At 38.2% G+C, this 22,458-nt stretch overlaps 1 protein-coding gene across 11 annotated transcripts in view; it reads left to right on the top strand.

The window, feature by feature from the left end:
- The window catches only part of LOC123320877 (synaptotagmin-7), a 419,223-nt gene that overhangs the window by 368,030 nt on the left and 28,735 nt on the right, over positions 1–22,458 (top strand). The window contains exon 1 of one of the 11 annotated variants that reach the window (XM_044908354.1): positions 8,578–8,855. The exons of 9 other annotated variants lie outside the window; for them this stretch is intronic. In XM_044908354.1, coding sequence (XP_044764289.1) covers positions 8,791–8,855 — 65 coding nt within the window. In that variant the 5' untranslated portion in view covers positions 8,578–8,790. Of the gene's footprint in view, positions 1–8,577; positions 8,856–22,458 lie in introns of those variants that run through there. One more of the 11 variants, XM_044908357.1, reaches the window with a different exon arrangement.

Genomic DNA, 22,458 nt, shown 5'->3' with positions numbered 1-22,458 from the left:
GGGAAATTCAGAAGAACACCGTCTGCTCCGACAGGAAGTGCGGGTGGAGCAGGAATCCAACCGACGGCAGGGAGCCAAGGAGCGACCCGGACCTGACCACCACCACGAGCCCGAAAACCTGGAAAGGGCTCCAACAGAGCTTAATCCTTTTGATATCTGAGATATCTGGGATAAGTGAATTTTCCTCTGGAGAGGAGTGTGAAAACCGCAAGGATAAAGTCAATATGTACTTTATTGCGAAAAGATCCAGAAGGACACCGACCGAGGTTGATTATTTTACAACTAGTTTGGAAAACAAATGAATAAGAATATTCTACAAAAAAAAAACAGTAATTTTCAATAGCTTAAGCTATTCATGTAACATCTGAATAATCTCCCATATGGTGTTTATAGAATATTTTCTGTGTGGACTTAATTCTCGTTTATATGTGTGCAGAATTCTCTTAAAATTTGTATATCTATTCTCTCAGCGAAAATTTTGTCGACAGATCGTTCAGACGTTGTTCAATTGGTTTGATCTGGGTTTTTTCGTACAGAAGCTTGTTGAAGGGCTTGTAGAGTTCATTTCTTGGATGCCTCATTTTAGTAATGGCTCTGAACGAGGTGGTATCTGCGCTCTGGAACATTTCCTTGGTATTTGTATTTGATAATCGCAAGAAAACATAACAGATATGTTAATGGTCACCTGGGATATCAAACAGTAAATAACACTTTGATTAGAGAGCTGCTGTCGCCAAATCTCCCCTATTTTCACTCAGTGAAAAAACATATTCCAATATTGTTTTGATCCCGTCTCAAATTCTTTCCCAGATTCAATATCTGGATGCCCAAAAAAAGCAACCATCAAAAACATGCTCCATCCCTTCTCAATCCAGACAACCGTAAATAATTCCAATTCCTCACTCAATATTCGACAGAATTCTATTAGCCGTACAGGCCTCCGTACGCTTTCCAAAACATAACCATTGAAAACATCTCCTTTCCTATGTTCCTCACAATCGAAGCGGGATACCACGTAACGTGCGTCTCCGATAAACGGAAAATAATACAGGCGGAAAAACAATTTTCCGGCTAAAATATTAGTTTCAGTTCGTGACAACAGGTGGGTGTGAGGCAGCGTCGTGCAGGTGGAAGGAGTGGAGGATAAAATCGATAATTGCCCCTGAGGGGATAAGTGGTAATAGAGGCGCTACGCGAATTATGGAAAAACCTGAGGAAAATGTTACCTGTCCGTTTTCCACGACCGACGTGAGAATGATGAAGAGCCGTTTAACGCGTATATTGACGAAACGAGGTCTTGTGTGAACGAGGATTGGATGACTGATAAATTGTATCCTCAGAATGTGATAAGACGAGTGCTACAATAGGGAATACTCCTTCTGACGAAAATCATGTATTTTTTATGAAATATCTTTGAAACATGCAACGTCACATTTTAAAATAACCATTTCAACTGTTTCCCAAAAAAAAATTATTTTGGGCCCTTAAAAATGAAAAATAAAAATGGGTATTTGAAGTTTAAAGCGTTTTGTGATAATTTTACAAGCTGGCAACATCGACTGAAATATGCCTTGATAATAAAGGACAAAAAATGCATTATCTTGATGAGATAGACAAAGATGGCTGTCTATGAAGTCTGCGACGAACGAGGAAAGTCGTAAAATTTTATGGGATTTTTATGGCCGGTTGCAGTTGAAGCTCGCCAGTAAGTACGCGCCTGTAGAACAACAGCTGTTATTTTATGAACAAGCTGATCGAACATTGTCCTTTTCATTGTCTTATTTGCGCTGTTGCCAAATCTTAAACTCCGCACAAAGCGATTTGAATTTTAAAACCCCATATTTGAGGGATGATTTTGAATAGTTTCCGCGGTAAATTTGAAAAAATCATGAATTAAACTCATAATTATTCAGTTTAAACTTGCATATGCAGTGATAACCCAAATTGAGGAGAATTCCCCATTGTTGTGGTCTATATTCTATACAGAGTGATTCATCGTGATGGCCTATTAGACGTTTATGGAGAACTAATCACAATATTGTGCTGAAAATTAAAATGTTGAATGAACTTCCTCCCTAAAATTATTTCAGACTTCTGCAACTTCCAGGAGACAATCTAGTACTTTCTTATTTTAAATGGCACATCCTGTAATACCTTCGGCAAAACTCAATAGTTTATTACCTATAGGGATTCTTATGAAAATAATTGGAAAAAACGGAAATTTTACAAAATTACGACATCAAACTCGCAATTTTATTTAGTTCAGACCATTTACGAGGTGCTCTATAACGACGAGGATCAGTTACCGAAATACAAGTTGCTTTTCTACAAATATTGATATTCATATAATACTAGAAGTTCCCACATTTATGATGAATTTATGATTATGTACACAGGGTGTTCTTTGAGTTTTCTTCTTTGAGAGGTCATAACAATGACATGACAACCTTTTACAGGGTGTTCCATAACGACATGGATCTTTTTTTTATATATACAAAATGCTCGTGAGGCTATCCCAATGGACAAGTGTTTTTTGATTTTCCTTCAGGTTTCTTACATGAAGAGGTCATTACAACTGTAAGAAAACCTTATATAGTCTGTCCAATTGTTTTTGTCACCACAGTCCCTATCGATTTTAATACTATCCTGTACCTACATATGGAAAACTAGTTTGTTATAAAACATTCCTGTTTATCGAGAAATTACCCAAGGCGGCATAGAACAGCCTGTACAAGATTTTCATAACGTTTTATGATTTCATCATTTAAGGAGAGTTGAATAATATCAAAGAACATCCTGTATAAATAACCATTCATCAATAACACATTCATCATAACAGTGCAAACACACAATATGAATGAATTTAAGATTCAATTATTCAAAAAAACCAACCTCTTTGGGGTTGACATGATCTATGTTGTAGGACACCCTGTGCATCTATTCTATATCAGTCCTACTGAAATAATCTCTTAATCTCAAAGTTTTAACCGACATTTTTAATTTTTTCAGTCGATTCAACGTAAAAAAAAAGGGGTGTTGACTAAGTAGACCAAAAAACTTAAAATATGGGAAAACAGCCTTTACGAACTTTTCGACTAAAATTGATATTCCAAATGAATAATTTTGACATTCCATGAATTGTTGATGGAGTCTCAACAATCCTAACAAACAATTTTCCAGATGCAGCTCTTGAAATGTCGAAATTATAGTGAGCCATCTGCCAATAAAATTGGCCCCTTTTTTTGGTATTACTTCTAAGTAACTCTGCATTAACTCATCCTCATTTGACAGAAAGTAGAATTTTAGTTTTGTCTGTAGTCAGAGACTGAGCAAGCAGTTTGCAATGTTTTCCCTTATTTCAAGTTTTTGTTTTATTATTAGTTTTCCATAAACGCACAATTTCGAGATTTGGTCCAAATTTATCCAATTTCTAGGAAATGATCTTATACTTTGTCGAATCGACCATTTTGTACCTTTTGTACTGGAAATATTTGACTGAAAGTCACACTATGCAACTCAAATCGAAAACTAAGCGTTGTGTTTGGAGATTTGTTTCAAGATGAATCAAAATTTTTTAAGAAAATTACCCCATTTTTTCGGATCGAGCATAGAAATTTCCACTTGTGGAAGTATCGAAACGAAATTTACAATTTGAATGAGCTTTATGCCTAATTTGAAGTTCTTGTAAAAATTGAAGAAAATGATCTCATCATTAGTCTAATCAAACATTTAAAACACTATCCTTCGGTTGAGATGTGTAACACTGCACTGTACTGACGAGGGACAACAGAAACCAGTCAGTCTACAGTTTGTGTTTAAATGTTTTAGCCTATCAAGGAATTCCTGCTCTGTTTCATGACTAGTTCGCATTAATGGAACGACAATTCTTCGTCTCCATTTCAAATATTCACTAACTTGGGTCGGTCTAGCTATGATATAATTTGTCATGAACTCTGCCCAATAAACACACACACGTGTATTATACGTTTATATGTGGTGGGGGGCGTTGATTCAAGGTTACTCGTTCAATTTTGTAACGTTATTTCGAAACCTAAATTCCACCTTAGGTTGATTTCACATATAATCAACGTTTATGATCAAGCTGGTTACTGAATCCACTAACATGAAACGTTGTTATTTTAGTGCACCCTCAACGTGTATTCAATAGGAAGTGAGAAACATTGAATTAACGTTGAATACAATATCATTCAACAACTCGTTACTGTAGTCACCAATATGTAACGTTTCTTTAGCGTACTTCCTCAACGTATATTCAATAGGAAATAAATAACATTACATCAACGTTGTATACGAAATCATTCAACAACTCGTTACTGCAGTCACGAATATGAAACGTGGATATGTGGTGTTTTCTCAAAGTATATTCTATTAAAAGCAACGAACATCCCCTTCTTGTAGCCACTATTACAGAACGTTTCCTTGTCTTGCCAAGTAGTATATATCGAAAAAAAAATTAGTGTCCTGTATTTGGCATTGTAAGAGCAATAGCGATCACTTTTTTATAATGGATTGAGTATGTTCTACCAGTTACCATTAGTTATGAGATCTGCTTATAATTTGAATCAATTCAAGAGACTGGTAATGGTAATAAAGAATATGTATTGAGCGGATGACTGTTGATGTAGATATAATGTAAATATAATGTTATGAACTTTGTAGCCTTAAGCTAATGGAATATTCGCTACTACTGCAATAAAAACTATAGGGTGCAGTGGTCTCGTTGGCAGCGATGTAGGGTAGGACGCCAGAGGTAGCAGGTTCGAATCCCGGCGGTGATGAATGTTTGCGGTTGTCTCGATGAAGAGTGGGAAGTGTGGGAAGAGATATAATGTTGGCTAATGGGAACTATAACAAGACTAGTGGGTGCTGGGCAGAAAAAAAATAAATATTTATTTTAGAATCAACATTTGAATTTCGTATTGTAGCAACGTTATTTCAATCGAATGGCAACGTTATATTCTCGTAGAATTTCCATTCCAAAAAGATTGTCCGCTACGTTACTGTACCACTAGAACGAAACGTATTTCCTAACGACATTTTGCCGGTTTCTCAACGTAGCGTTACTTGAAGAACTCAACGTTACTTCTACGTATCTGTGTTTATTGGGTGATGAAAGAAAAAAACCGTGAAATAAGAATAACCTGTTCCTTTTACATCTTTCTTTCTCCCGAATACGCATTAATCTTCAGGTCTCTGCAGGCAACTCCAAATTAAAAGAGTTCCATATTTTCCATGTTTTCTAATTCATTTCCTCGCTCTACGCCCAACATCGCAGCCCCTACAAGATGAAAAAGTTCCCGACAGTGAACCTTCCATTCATTCATGCGCATGTATACCTCGAATAACCATTTTATTCACACAAAAGTCATTCGAAAGCCCTCGGATGCACGGATAACTCGTTATCAACAGCGACTATGCACCGACTCGTGAACAAAAACGTTTCCGGTCGTCTGTTCACGCCGGAAACACGTGAGAACGGAACAAGAGACGCTAGCAGGTAGCTATTTACGTTCGGGCTTCTTTGTTTCGTCCAGAAACCAACATGGCCGACTTTAGAATGCTCCGATAGACCGCGAATTGAAGCGCGGCTATAGAACTTCAATATCTAGCAATCGGGGGAAAATACTCTTGACGGATATCATTGTCTGTGGATGAAATATGGCGGAATTATTGGATGGGGACCGCATTGTGGGGTTCGCATACAAATTTCGGTACTCCACGAGGGATAACAGGCAGAAATCTGCTGTATTGAGTGGGATAGGCTGACACAATACACAGATATACCTACAAAATAATTCACGACGAATATTTGGATTTTCTGGTCCATTATGATTATCGTATATTGAATTCTGAGAAAAAATATATGCTGAGCATGTTTTCGGTCTCATTCGACCTCATCAGAGCAACACAACTCGTACCTAAACGAAAATGGAACGAGTTGATGGCCTCTTCATTCGATGTCAGGTAAAAAGCTAAAAAAGATGTGTTGAGTTGTTGGAAAAGCTTGATTATAATTATGCAAGCAGTATCATCCTCAACAAATGTTTCATTCATTCATTCCATTCATTCATTGCTGTATCCTGTTACCGGGAATAAATCTACAAAAAAAAACAAAAAAAAAGAAACAAAAAAAAAAACAGGTGCGAACAGACTTGTAATTTATTAGGGCTAATTACGACTGTTTGCCCTCCTGTGACTGAAGAGAGCCAATCGTGACCTGCAGATCCTTCCACACTCAGGGCATTTATAGTCACCAACCAGATCTGGCCGCCACTGTATCCTTCTCGAGTCTCCATTATAACTGTGTATCAAAGACCTCCACTGTAACCTGTCGAACGCTAGTTGTTTCCAGTTATGATTGGCATTAACGGATTTCAGGGATTGATGTAGTATATCCTCAAACCGCTTATACTGGCCTCCTGGTTTTCGGGCTCCCTCTGTGAATTCGCCATACAGAGCTATTTTGGGGAGTCTTGTGTCTTGCATCCTCAGAATGTGGCCGCTCCATCTGAGTAAGACCTTGTTACATGGGTCTCAATTGTTGTACAACTCGCGCGTTGCAAGACTTCTGCATTCCAAAGTTTGTGGACCCATCTAATCTGTCTGACAGCGTTTGTTCAAGCTGTTCAATATGTCGCCTGTAGGGCGTCCAGCTTTCGCTTCCGTGAAAAAGCGTTGGGAGGACGACTGCTTTGTAAACAGCTGTCTTGCTCTTCTGATTGAGGTCGTGATTTTGAAACACTCTGACCTTTAGCTTCCAGAATGCCCGTGATGCCCAATTGATACGGTTGTGTATTTCCGTGTCTCGGTTGGCCCTAGTATTTATGAAGCTTCCCAAGTATTTGTACTGCTCGACCTGTTCTAGAGTTTCATTCTCCAGGCTGATATGTGTTTGAAGGCTTTCTGGTGGACTAAAGCTTCGTATATATGTTCATAGGTGTCCAACATTATCTGTAGATCCTCTGAGCTCCTAGCGATAAGAGCGCAGTCGTCTGCATATTGAAGTTCCGTGATAAACTTTGAAGGGGTTTTTGCTCTGAGGCCCTTCAGGTTAAATAGGCCTCCATCGAATCTGAATTTTATTCCAACACCTCTTACAGGCACACTCAAGTCAGCAGTTATCTAGACAGCTATGGCGAAAATATTAAACAGTAAAAGCGCTAACACGTAGCCTTGTTTTATTCCAGAGTTGGTTAAGAAATGGTCGTTGTAGAGCCGTTATGCTGTATTCTAGCGATGTTGATGGTTTGAAGGCTTTTACACACTGCTAAGAATTTTTCGGGTACTCCAAGGTGTCCCATGATTTTCCACAGCGCTCCCCGATTCACCGAGTCGAAGACCTTACTTAAATCGATGTAGGCTGTATATATCCTTGATTGTTGTTCACGGGCCTTTTCTTGCAGCTGTCGCAGTGTGAAAATTAGATACACCGTACCTCGATTTGATCGAAAGCCGCACTGGGATTCAGGTAAAAGCTTGTCTAAGAGTGGAATCAGACGATTAGCCATAATCTTCGAGAGGTACATATGGCAGCACTTGTATTTCCACAGATCAGAGACTCTACAAGTAGACAGGATGTGCATAGCAATTTTTGCTGATCAAGGCATGCTCAGGAAGTTGTTGAAGTGTCCACTTTCATTAAATTCTTCTCTTACCATCTGGTGTTTGTCACTCCATCTTGATAAGTCATAATAATCTCATTTATGATCTTCGCTTAGTGTCTTCATTTGTTCTTGTCTCAGTGTAACGCAGTCTAGTTATAGCTACTTCAATGAATACCACTTTCCTCAAAGTTTCATTTGAGAAGTATCGTTAGAAATTTATAGTTAATTCCTCTTTAATTGGGTTTTGTTCTCGAATTTTGTTATAGGTTGGTAGAATTTCACGATTTTCTACTTACTGAATGAAATCTTGTTATAGAGAAACATTCATCGAGGAAACAGAATTATAAACGTCAAATTTTCCTAAGTTCCAATCGCTGTTTAATCAGTTCAGATACTCTCACGAACTTCGAAAAGAAGGTTAAATCGTTGTAACGTTACGTTACCAATAATTCCGGTCTAGAACTCTCTTTGTATATCTACTGTCACAGACAACAGTTCCTCAGAGAACTTTATCGAGAAGATTCGATATGTATGAGCATAATTAACATTTATATATTGACTTCGTGAAAACTATGCCTGATTGCATCGACTTATTTAAAGTAGGTTTAATGTTAAGGCTTACTTATTTATCTGATTTTTACAGTTACCAAAGCGATCACTGAAATTAACTTAACGTTAAGCATGCCTTGAAAAAGTCGGTGCAAACAGTCATTAGTCTCTTATAGTTTAATAAAGCGACCTCTGGATTTTCAATCGATTGCCTTAAGACTAACTTACTTCATCATAACATTTCTACTAGTTACAAAACATTCTTTTTCATATCCAATAATTGAAATGGTAAAAATGTTTCCTTCGAACATCCGCTAACCGCCATAATCCTTTCAGCCCAATCGTCTTCTTTCATTTTCTATAATCAATAATACTTCTATTAACATATGAAGATCATCGAATAAACTGTAGTGAACTGACGCTGTGTTACATAGATCATAACCAGTTCTCGATCCTCATTACCTCGAGATGAAGACAATAACTCAAGTGTTTAAAGTGCAGTGTTAGGTGAAAATTTTGCAGCGTACGTGGCGAAACTCTTGTCCTGAACGCAGCAACCAAAGTGCAAGGCCCAGGATTCCACCCTCAAGAGAGTTCAGGGGAGCCATGAGGAGAGATGTGGCAGGCTTTCTCAAGGTCACTCGAAATTCTCGTAGCCTTCTTCGAGTATTATTCCGCCAGGTAATTAAGAGCTTAATTTTGATGGAATGGGGCGATTAGACGGGAAAGGGGTTGTTTATTATGTTTTGGTCACTACGTGAGCCCCTGAGAGGGTTTCACGGCGTATAAATTCAGGGGTTATTCATTGGCAGAGAACCGAGAAAGTGGAAAATGGGGTAATTTCAAACAATGAATTGGGGTTGCTGGAAATTTTGATGAATTCGGGGTGCACGATGGGCAATGGTGGGGAAAATCGTTTGTTTTTCTCCATGTTTAGATGTTGGATGATCCAAAATGAAACATTTTATTACTTCAAATGATATATTGTACTCCCAGTAACATTTTATTCTTCATTCCAATGAAATTAGAAATTACACTGTAATTCTAATAAAATAGTGGCATTAGATAATCAACTTATTCCATTTGGCTTTTCCACACTGTATGTCTGGAGCCAACACATTAATTTTCTAACAATTTATTTTGTGCTGAATTGTGCTAGGTTTGTGCTGTTTTGTGCCTTTGAAATTGTTTCTTCGTTGCATATGGTACATGTCATGTGTACCGAGTCGAAAATCTCAGCGGAACAACTCAGCACTACTATATTGTTTTCTTGACAAAGGAGAGCTAACTTCTTCCCAAAATCTTCATTTTCTGGAAAATTCGCAATATCTTGGTGGCAATTTCAGAGGCACATGTAATCACTCTTGTAGCACAAGTACAAAACCAATCTCGACAAAGAAAATCGAATTTGATGGCAGTATTTGCGTGATTAGGCACAGATCAGCACACGTACAGAATAATTTTTGCTAAGAAAAAAGTGCTGGGCCAACTTCACAGCAGAAATCGGCACAGAGGTGGCACAAATCTCTTTCTTTTTTTTCGAGAAGTTTCTTGTTGAATGAAATAAAAATATAATTTCATTATCAATCAGATATGAAAAGGACCAAGATCAAAACAGAATACTCATCAAACCCGTCGAATGTTCGTTCGCAACACCTTTCCGGTTCTGGTATAAACGTGTGAATTTCTATGGAGTCAGATAAAAATGTTCAGAACTCATAATGGCTACGTCAAGAAGTGCTAAGAATTGGACGTCAAGAAGTTTGGTGTGATGTGAAAAGGCGCCGAAGTACAAAAGAATTCGAATAGTTTTCAACCGAAATGACAACGATAAGGCATGCGACTACTGATCCTCAGTAGAGTTCTTAGTTTGGCGGTGATCTTAGATATATAGAATGGAAAAGGAAGAAATCTCTATTGTAACGGATCACGAAGGGTTTTATGATAGATTCCGAACGTTATTTCTTCCCAGTTACATTGAAAACCATTTTGATGTCATTTCACAAATGTAAGTCATTTATTTTCAACATCTGAAAACGGATATCTGAATCACTGAATATTTCATACGAACGCGTTCATCATATAGTTCACGTCAATTTGGTCATGAGAAAAATTGCTGCAAAATGGATCCCCAAATGTTTGAATGTTGACCAAAAGCGTGCAAGGGTAGAAGCATCGCGTTCGATCTGTGCCTTATTTGAAAACGATGGAGACTTCTTAAACCGAATTGTTACTATGAATGAGACTTTTGTACATTTCTACGATCCAGAATCAAAGCAACAATCGATGAAATGGCGACACTCTGGTTCTCCAAGACCTAAGAAGTTTCGTGTCCAAAAAACTGCTGGAAACTTTCTTGCTTCAGTGTTTTGGGATTACCATGGAGTAATCATGGTTGATTTTTTTGATAAGGCTAGAACAATAACCGGACATTACTATTCAAAATTACTGACCACTATACGGGAAAAAATTAAAGAGAAAAGACGCGGAAAGCTATCCAAAGGTGTTTTGTTTTTGCAGGACAACGCCTCTGCATACAAATCTCATGTTGCCATGCGAAAAATTCGTAATTTAGGGTTAGAATTACTAGAACACCCCCTTATTCACCAGGTTTGGCTCCATCCGACTATCTCTTTCGCGACTGAGAAAAAGTTTTGTAACGATGCTTGAGTGTTTTGAATAAGGATCAAGCCTCGTTTTAAATATCCGTTTCCCTGAATTTTCCAGTTGAACCAATGCAACGCTGTCTGATGGAGATTTCAGTTATGATGTAGTTATGCCGTTTCATTTTAGAAATATATTTCAGAATCCTGATTAATAAATTCAAATTCCGTATAATTGAAATTTCCATCATTAATCCACCGTAAGAATCCAAAACAAAGAAAAAGTGTCTTTCTGCATTCGGCGTTGTTTTTCCGTCCATAAAAACACACCGAATTCAGCATAAAACAACGTGGATTGCAGATAACGACAGTTTCTTTTACCGATAAAGAGATAACCGCCACCAAGAATATTTTTTCTGGGGAAAATATTCGAGAATACCGAATTTTTGGATGCAATTTTGATCACATGACCGTCACATGTTGGAAAGTTGATAAATAGGGCCACACCACCAGACGAACGTCATTCATTCTTTATTCTTGAATCATTCATGATTCGTTATTCTTGATTCATTCTTTTTTCATTCTGTATTCATTCATTCATGTTTCGTTATTCTTTATTCGATACTGTGTTCTTAACTAATTCATTTTTGATTGATTCATTCTTTCTTCCTATTAGAGTTTTTTTTCTTTTTTTTTCATTTCTCTAAGTGGTGGTGTGACCGTACCGGAACAAACCGTAAGTCTTTTCTTGATACCGCATACTTCGTGATTCAAAGTTGCATTCTTTTATTTGTTTAATTGTGTTAATCCTTATTGTTAATCCCCCTGTTTAACGCAGACTTCTGTCGCCTGGTTCTCTGGTGAACCAAGCCAAGACCAATTGACGGAAGTCTCGAAGTCGTTCCGCTGGTAATGCTTGGCGTGTACACCCAAGGTTGCCACGGAAAGACCACAGTAACCTATCCCCCTGTTATACTCCGTTTAGACTTCTCGTTTACTGCAGAGTTCTGTCGCCTGGCTATCTGGTGACGGAAACCAATCGGCAGAGGTCTCGAAGTTTTTCTGCTGGTAAAGGTTGGCGTGTACACCCAAGGTTGCCACGGAGAGACCACGATAAACTACCCCGTTATCCTGTGAATTGTTGCATTGTGTTTCACCTGCATCAACCCCGTCCCGTTTATTGAATATTTTCAATTCTGATTGGCCTGTACACTGAAAATCACTGAAAGTACTCGGGATCAAACCCATTGCTAAATTGACCGATTACAGAGACTTGGATCTTTCTGAGACACCCGGTTACTGTAAATTTTGTATAAACCCCGTACATTCTTTATTGTCTCAGAAGGAATCAAAGTGACCGCTATTGATTATTTTCTTTCTTTAATGCCTGATAGTTTGACTGAATATAATTAATTTGAATATTCTTTAATTCATTAATTTCACTTTGTTGAGTTTGAATTTCTGATCACCGTGACAAGTTAATTATTGCATTTCTGTTTTCCTCAATTTTGAACTTGGTCATCAGCTGTATATATTTCTTGACTTGGAAATAACTGTATGGTTCACTGTAATTTAGATTATTGTAATAAATTCGGTTTTAAAGTACTTGTTATCGCTAACACCTTAGATAACCCCGAACTCTGTCTCCGACTTGTAGGTACCTGGGTGGGTTTGCTATTGCTCCCTATTGAAAGGATAGCTGGCGCTCGAGATTAAACCCTTTTACGATTTATACCCGTTACAGTTTAAAAGGTCGTTAATTTTCTTCCAACGAGGAGGTAATATAAGCTGTGGAAGTCTGGTTTGCAGAGCAAGAAGGAACATTTTTTTGAAAGGTCTAGAGACGTTGCAGGTTCGCTGTAATAAATGTATCCAATTAAGCGGAGAATATGTTGAGTTTTGAAATATTTTGACCTTGAAATTTTGTTTGATTCTATAGTAGGCTAAGAATTTTTCAATATATGATCGTACATATGAGGAGGAGCTACATGTCTAAAAACATAACTGAACTAGTTGGTTCTATAGTAGGCTAAGAATTTTTCAATCTTTCCTCGTACATAACTGAAAATAGTCAAAGACGTCACCAGCTGACCAACAGAAAACAAGCAATAAATGCACTCTGCTTCGTTGGGAGCAGACAGATCTATCAAGATTCGAAATAGAACACTATCATGAAACTTCTGAAGAGGAAACTGAAAAAGATAAAAACATAAAAACATATCAGGACAGTGTGCAAGAAAGAATATACTGATCTAGATACAAAGAGTACCTAGAAGTTCTTCCGATATCTTTGCTTTTGGCCCGCTGATTAAGGCCTCTGACACAGTCCTTAAAGACTTTCTTCTACCATTAGTCGAAACTCATATTAAAATTTGTTACACTTACTAGCTTCACAAAGGTGAAGTCAACTTCCCTACACGGATGAAGTTTGAGAACTTATTGAATTCCTCAATAGGAAGAGAGGTGAGGAGATTATGACTCAAAAGTGATAAAAAAGTAGAAAATTCAATGGCGAAATCTGCAGAATCCTCACTGAACCTCACAGAGAGAGAGGCATCACCTTTACTGCCCAAATATCCGATGAAACATCCTGTGAACCCATCTCTCCACCCGGGCATGGCTCTGACATAGGTGTATGCAAATATGAAACCCATTCAATTTTCTACCCGTCAAGAAAAGTACAGATCGGACAGGAAATTGTCAGCCATTTTTCCAACGCCGTTTAGCTGCAGGAAGATAGGATGCAAATCAACTCTGGAGTTATGTGCGTCGTGTCGGTGAATGCGGCGAGAAAGATGAGCCTCATTTTCTTTGCTGGAAAACAGGTTTATGTCAGGTACACGAGCGTAATCCGTTATAACAGTCTGCGGAAATGGGGGACTCGAATTTGCGGGTTGTTAAACGTGATGTATGTGGAATTAATGATCTTTTCTTTGAATGGCGATGAAAGAGTGATGGGAGAGAGTGGAATTCAAATTCGTGTTCATGTTGTCACAACTTTCTATGAATTTTCTGCATAAATTTTCATAGTCGATGAAACTGCTCTCAAAACATTCAACAGATAATCTTAGAATAGCAGATTGATATACAAATATAATCCATTCACTTTTATTTTAGCACTTGGTTGGTCATGGAAATTTGACACATTTCACTCTGTAAAGTACGAAAATGTGGGTTTATGAAGCTTGTCAAAACATTTCTGGGTTTTAAAACAACGCTATGTTGCTCGTTCTACGTAAAGTTTCTGTTATTACGTATTCTATCACAATGTCGAATCTCTTCGGAAAATATGTGACGAACATAATTGAAGTTTATACAAACTGATTGAAGGCATACCAAATCCAGTTATTTTATATATGGAGAATACAAGAGATCAGAATAATATCATAATATGCACTAGCTTGAGGACAGTTAATGTTCCTTATCTTCTTTGGCTAAAGATTGAATACGTTGCATCCCTTGTAGATTTCAAAAATATTAACCCGAAGATGAAATGCATATGATACAGTGGTTGGGAATTGATATCTCCCGAAGGAATTAACAGATAATTACAAGAATGTTAAATTCTTCAACAAAAATCATCTTGCATCAATATAAGTAAAAGGAATTAAAGGAAGTTTCAAGTCAAGATGACACACACTTCACCTGTGAAAAAAAATTTCACATTAATAAACAATTAACAGGACAACTGGCACGTATTTGTGGCTGTTCATCTTAATACATATTGATATAATAATAATAATTAGGTATTTATTGGTACCTTTGGTACATTTACAATGTGTAAGACAATTCAAATGAAAAATAGAAAAATGAATTTCCGGGAACTTATTCTATGATGACATTTATCGACAATCCTGTAGTAAACTTTTCTCATGAATTCACTCAAACATAAAATCCTCAAATGCCACCACTTTTTTGAGTCTTCCAATAGAATAAAATTCCTTGTCATCCTCTACATTCACAATCTTTCTGATTGTGGAAATATTCAGCTGAAATATAAGTCGTTTAGATTCAGATGAAACATTATATAGATTCTCTCACATTGAATATGTTCGCTACCGTCTGACGTATTGTGAATTTTAGAATATCCAACTACACTGCGCAAAAAAATTAACGCACATTCTGAAAATCTCCATTTTAATGAAAGTTAACTCTACATTGACTTTATAACTTATTTTTTATGTTCTCTCGGGAAGGTTTTGAACGAAACAAGACACATTAAATGGAATAAAATTCAGGATTTCACCGAATCTTATGTGAAAGAAGAGAAATGAACAATTTTCAAAATACTGATATGCTGATAAGTGATTTAATACTTGGTATTTCCACCCCTTGCGTTAATTACAGCTCGGCAACGACGGTTCATACTCAAAATGAGTGATCTTAAAATGTTCTCATCTAATCCTTCCCAGATTTCTCCGAGTTGGATTCCTATGTCATTAAGAGTAGCTAGAGGATATTCTGAACTTCTCAGCCTTCTATTGAGGATGTCCCAAACCTGCTCAATCGGATTGAGATCTGGACTTCTTGCTGGCCATTCCATTCGAGAGACTTCAACCTCTTCAAGGTACTACGATGCGCGCACTAAATCCTCTTCAAGAATGTTCCTTATATACTCATCAGGATTCATAGCTCCATTATCAACGATCACTAGGTCTGTGCGAGCAGTCAAAGATATTCCACCCCATACCATAATCGATCCTCCCCCGAAACCAGTAGTATTCAGGAAATTGCACTGAGCATATCTTTCATGTGGACGTCTGTATACAAGGGAACGTCGATCACAATGGTGGAGGCAGAATCTAGACTCATCTGTGAAGAGAACTCTTTCCCAATCGGCCTCTTCCCAATGGATATGCTCTCTCGCAAAATCCAAACGCGCCCTTCGATGGGCTGGGGTAAGAGCTGGGCCTCTTGTCGCGACACGAGGCCTTAAATCATATTCTCTGAGGCGATTTCTTATTGTCTGAGTGCTAATTTGCACCTCATGAGTTTGCTCAAGCTGAATTTGAAGGAGGTGAGCGGTTGCAAACCAATGTCTCAACGAAGAAACTCTCAAGTAACGTTCTTGAATGGTAGTTGTTACCCGTGGTCTACCCTGTCCTGGTCTTCGGACATTTATACCTGTCTCCCTGAATCGCTGCAACATTCTGGACACTCTTGTATGGAAAACACGAAACCTTTCTACAATTCTTGTATATGTCCACCCATCTCGCAAAACTACCACTTGGGCACATTCTTCTTGGGTCAAATTGCGTGTTTCGCGTTGCTTAGCGATCGAGTATAGAAAATCAAACGAAAGAAAAACTATTGATCACTAGAATTGATTGAGAACAACTGATTTTAGAATGGAGCCAATACATTCAAAATTTGATAATATCATCTTTTTTTATTCCTGCTGGGAAAACACATCTGTATGGAAGAAAACCGTTGAAAGTAGATAACATATGCATGCATAATTCTGATAAAAATAATTATCATTGAGAACACCTTCAGTTGTAGAATAAATTTAAGATTTCCATAATGTGCGTTAATTTTTTTTCGCAGTGTAGTTTCTATGATAGCTTATTGGTAGATGATTTGTAATTTCTAGATTACATGATAATCCATTCCATGAAATTTTTGAGGTCCCAATCTGGACTAGACGAGTTGTTCTGGATAGTTTTATTTCATTGTTATAAGAAGGGTAGGATGTTTGGTGATTATTCTGAAAGGGCAAGTTTTTATCAGAGCATTAGTCATTACAGGTATTGAACCCTTCAGGTGCATTCCAAGAAGCTTCTCACCATTCCTCATCAAGCGCACAACAAGAAGTTCGAAGGCTTAAGGACTCATCTGAGCAAACTGTGCTCAATATACAATCCCGAACAATGAGCCACAGATCATCCGTTAAACTTTCTACGGATTACTGTTGAAAATCCGGCTCAAACTGGAGGCATGGAGCTTGAATACTCAGGATGACCTCGAACGAAACTTGGGGATTTCCAGTTGCCTCTCAGGGGAGAACTTTTAATTACATTTTTCGCCTTCTTTGAAGGCGCATTAAGACCCTCATATTGCGGAAAATTAATAATGATATGAAACAGTAACCGGGCGCCTGAAAACCTTGCGGTAAATTGGATAATGCCCTATGCCTTACATAACGCAGCTTTCTTGTTGGGGAAAGTTATTGGGTTCGCCGAGGTAGGGGATAGGGAACGCACTTATTTGTCAAGCCCGGAAACTGCTTGGAATCCAATAAAAGTGAATATATCTAGCTGGCGTAGAATTTTCACTGGAAAAATTTATGAGATTGGGGATTCGCCCAAAGTTTTCGCTTCGGATATAATTGAATTTCAATTTTTTTTGTTGGGTTGAACATAAAGTCTCCCTATTGAAGAAAATAAAGGGATTCTGCTGGGAGTTGCAGGGGTAACCTAGTAGGTATCGTTATTTGGAATTGGTTCGTCGATGATTAGTGCTCTGCTTTCTGCCTCACTGAGCAATATGATGTCAGGTATGTTGTGAGTTAGTTATTGGTCTGTGAATACCTTAAGTATTTATTAGAGGCAACCTGACCGGTGTTCCTTATATCCAGGAGGTGGTGGCACCCCATGTTCTGTCTTATAGTCGGAAGCTGTCCAACCGACACAAAAAATGCACGACCATATGTAGCTTAAATTAGGTTGCCTCATTTCGACGAACATCTGGTTTTCTTGCGGCACTTCGACATAAGGTACAAGTTGCACACCTCAAGAAAAAATCGACCTTATTAGGTGTATGTCTCAGCGTATTTCTGAGTGCATAGTGGAGGTCCAAAAGTCTATTACGAGGATATACTGAAAAATTCTTAGCCTACTATAGAACCAAACAAAATATCAATGTCAAAATATTTTATTACTAATCATATCCTCCTCCTACTTGGTTACATTTATTACAGCAACCTGCAACGTCTCTAGACCTTTAAAAAAAAATGTTTCTTCTTGCTCTGCAAACCAGACCTCCACAGCTTTTATTACCTCCTCGGTTGAAGAAAATTAACGACCTTTTAAACTTCTGTTCAGTTGAGGAAAGAGATGAAAGTCGGACTTTTTGCATGGCAACATGAGATTTGTGTGCAGGGGCGTTGTCCTGCAAAAACAAAACACCTTTGGATAGCTTTTTGCGCCTTTTCTCTTTAATTTTTTCCGTAGAGTGGTCAGTAATGTCGAATAGTAATCTCCGGTTATTGTTCTACCCTTATCCAAAAAATTAATCGTGATTACTCCATGACAATCCCAAAAAACTGAAGCAAGAACTTTTCCAACAGAGTTTTGGACACGAAACATCTTAGGTCTTGGAGAACCAGAGTGTCGTCATTCCATCGATTGTTGCTTTGTTTCTGGATCGTAGAAATGTACCTACCCTAGTCTCATCCATACTAACAATTCGGTTTAAGAAGTGTACATCGTTTTCAAATCGAGCACAGAGCTAACGCGATGCATCATCTACCCTTGCACGCTTTTGGTCAACATTCAAACATTTGGGGATCCATTTTGTAGCAATTTTTCTCATGTCCAAATTGACGTGAACAATAAGATGAACGCGTTCGTATGAAATATTCAGTGCTTCAGATATCCGTTTTAGCCCAATTCGACGGTCTGATAAAATCATGTCATGAACTGCATCGATATTTTCGGGGACTGACGCAGAAACTGGCCTTCCCGATCGATCATCATCTTCAATGGAAAATTTACCTCTTTTGAAGCTTACAGTTCAATTTTTCACGCTCGCATATGAAGGACATTGATCACCAAGGGTATCAAGCATATCTTCGTAAATCTGCTTACCTCTTAAACCTTTTAAATACAGGTACTTGATGATGGCTCGATACTCCAATTTTTCGATTTCCACAATTTCGGTGGACATCTTCTTTCTTTTAATTTATTGTGTAACTCTGGTTTACTTTTTTGACCTCAAACTTCACACTGACACTTCTGATGAGTTATTGTTCATTGCTATGGTAACGCAATATTTTTTTTATGCATGGAACTGGTCTAGGCTAACTAGATATCAATACATTCTCGTACATTAAGGATAGAAATATATCTAACGATAGGATCAAAACTGGGTGTTTCGTGTATTTGTGAACCAGGCTGTGTTTTGTTTTTCATTTTGAACATCAACATCGACTGCTTGATCATTAGCCGTTCAGTTTGAGTATATCAATCAACATTAAACACCATATACTATATGAGAATACATATTCCTACACGTATACTTGCAAAAATAATAATGAAGACAAACTGTATATGCAACAAGGCTGTTTTAATAGGATGAATGTTCACTCATACCTACAATTCTTCGTTAAACTTCCAACGTTACCTGTTCTTCATGGAAAATCGCCGTTTCAGCGGTAGAAGAGGATAATTTATCGTCCTTACATACAAAACCCTGCAAGCTCCACCTCGAAAAAATATTGCCTGAAACGTTCACTTTCCGTTGGAATTCCCTGCGCGCCATAAAAATTCACTCGGCCAAATCAGGCGCAATATAAAACGCCGGAATCACACAATAAAGCCCAGATAAATTCGTCCGCCACCCCCGGTCGTAACCCCCGGTAATATATGCCACCTAAAAATCGCATCCCATTCTCCTGTGCGCATATTTCAGGATGTTTTGGGTCGAGTTAAAATTTCAAATCGCCTTTCCAAACACGTTCCTGGTACATGCTGGGCCGTCCCGTTTACAGTTTTGGGACTATATTAGGGGTGGAAATGGATATCGAAAACATCGATATACACTGCGCAAAAAAATTAACGCACATTCTGAAAATCTCAATTTTAATGAAAATTAACTCTACATTGACTTTATAACTTATTTTTTATGTTCTCTCGGGAAGGTTTTGAACGAAACAAGACACATTAAATGGAAGAAAAATTCAGGATATCACCGAATCTTATGTGAAAGAAGAGAAATGAACAATTTTCAAAACACTGAAATGCTGATAAGTGATTTAATACTTGGTATTTCCACCCCTTGCGTTAATTACAGCTCGGCAACGATGGTTCATACTCAAAATGAGTGATCTTAAAATGTTCTGATCTAGTCCTTCCCAGATTTCTCCGAGTTGGATTCCTAAGTCATTAAGAGTAACTGGATGCTTTTCTGAACTTCTCAGCCTTCTATTGAGGTTGTCCCAAACCTGCTCAATCGGATTGATATTTGGACTTCTTGCTGGCCATTCCATTCGAGGGACTTCAACCTCTTCAAGGTACTCCTGAACGATGCGCGCACGATGGGGTCTGGCATTATCGTCCATAAAAATGAAATTTTTACCAATGTATGGGGCGAATAGCACTACATGCTCTTCAAGAATGCTCCTTATATACTTATCAGCATTCATTGCTCCATTATCAACGACCACTAGGTCTGTGCGAGCAGTCAAAGATATTCCACCCCATACCATAATCGATCCTCCCCCGAAACCAGTAGAATTCAGGAAATTGCACTGAGCATATCTTTCATGTGGACGTCTGTATACAAGGGAACGTCGATCACAATGGTAGAGGCAGATCATCGGTGAAGAGAACTCTTTCCCAATCGGCCTCTTCCCAATGCATATGCTAACTCGCAAAATACTATTGATCACTAGAATTGATCGAGAACAACTGATTTTAGAATGGAGCCAATACATTCAAAATCTGATAATATCATCTTTTTTTATTCCTGCTGGGAAAAAACATCTGTATTGAAGAAAACCGTTGAAAGTGGATAACATATGCATGCATAATTCGGATAAAAATAATTATCATTGAGAACACATTCAGTTGTAGAATAAATTTGAGATTTCCATAATGTGCGTTAATTTTTTTGCGCAGTGTATTTCGTAATTCCATATTCTGGCTATTTTGAAATATCGAGTTTTGAATTTCGATTCATTTCTATCACCTATGTATTCAAAACTGATTTGGGAGTGCCGGAACAAACTCAATGAAGTAGGCAAGAAAAATAAGGTCTCTTTAATTTGGGTTCCCGGTCCTTCGGGAATAACAGGAAAGGGGAAGGCCAATACACTTGCCTGAGAGAGCTCACAAACGTCACTCACTGGCCCATAACCCTTCTATGGTATAGGAAAATGCACCTACAAGAAGGAATTTATGGAGAAGGAGAAAGCCGAAAGGGAAAAACTCCCAGGAATGGATCACTCCAAAAAGTTCCTTCGGAACCTTGAGACTGCTAGATCCAAAATATATCTGGATCTAAGTAAGAACCAACTACACCTACTCACTGGCTTTCTCACAGGACATTGTCGCCTAAAGAAGCATCTGTTGAGAATGGGTTTGTCGAACACTGACGAATTTAGATTCTGTGGGGAGGAGGAAGAAACACCTATTCACCTGGTTACGCAATGCTATGCCATTGCAAGCCACAGGAAAGAGTGCTTTGGACGAGAAACTTGTAGAAGTTGGAATTATCCTCGTTGAAGCCGTCCCAGATATTGGATTTCATCAGATCTCTGGAACTGAAAGGCAATCTGTAAAGGACGCGATGAAAACAGCTCTGTTAAGGGGCACAATAAGGTCACAGTGAACTGTAACCCCTTCTCACTATAACTATAACTATCACCTATGTATTTGATATATCACCGCGAAATGGAGGTAAGATACTAAGTGAACACTCACTCATAAACGGCTGGGGCGATTATGATGAAATATGATGAAATGTATCAGTGGAGGTTGAGGTGTACACCCTGAATGGTTCAGATTTTCAGTCGAGTTGTTTGTTTTTTGACGGATTTCTATAACATTGTGTGTGAGTTGCAGTTAACTTATAGGATCTATTCTCAAAGGGTTTTGATGAAATTCAGTTTCGTAATAAATCGGAATCCAGCTTCTACTTCGCCGAACCTTACAGGGTTCCTGATTTCATTCATTGTCATTGCTGAATCTCGTTACCGAGAATAAATCTACAAAAAGACTTAAAAACCAGACTATTGGTGCGATCAAACTTATAATTATAATATATTATATAATATATTATAAAATAGAGCTGCTCGGGACTATGTGACCTCCTGTGACTGAAGAGACCCAACCGTGACCTACAGATGCTTCTACACTCCGGGCATGGATAGTCACCAACCAGATCTGGCCGCCGATGTATTCTTCTCAAGTCTCCATTATAACTGTGGACCAAAGACCTCCACTGTGATCTGTCTAACCCTAGTTTTTCCCAGTTATGATTGGCATTTACTGATTTTAGGGATTGATGCATTATATCCTCAAACCGCTTATACTGACCTCCTGGTTTCTAAGCTTCCTCTGTGCATTCGCCATACAGAGCGATTTTGGGGAGTCTTGTGTCTTGCATCCTCAGAATGTGGATACTCTATCTGAATCGGGCCCTCGTTACTTGAGTCTTAATTGTTATACAACTCGCGTGCTGCAAGACTTCTGCATTTGAAACTTTGTGGAACCATCTGATGACGTTGTTGCGTTTGATAAAGCTGTTCAATAAGTCGCATGTAGGGCGTCCAGCTTTCGCTTCCGTAAAGAACCGTTGGGAGGACAACTGCTTTGTTAACAGCTGTTTTAGATTGAGGTCGTGATTTTGAAACACTCTGACCTTTAGCTTCCAGAATGCCCGTGATGCCGAATTGATACGGTTGTGTATTTCCGTGTCCAGGTTAGCCCTAGTAATTATGAAGCTTCCCAAGTATTTAA

This window comes from Coccinella septempunctata, chromosome 9 (genome assembly GCF_907165205.1).
Source record: "Coccinella septempunctata chromosome 9, icCocSept1.1, whole genome shotgun sequence".
Taxonomy (NCBI): domain Eukaryota; kingdom Metazoa; phylum Arthropoda; class Insecta; order Coleoptera; family Coccinellidae; genus Coccinella; species Coccinella septempunctata.
The sequence above is the reverse complement of the archived record's forward strand: the minus strand, read 5'-3'. Positions and strand labels throughout refer to the sequence as shown.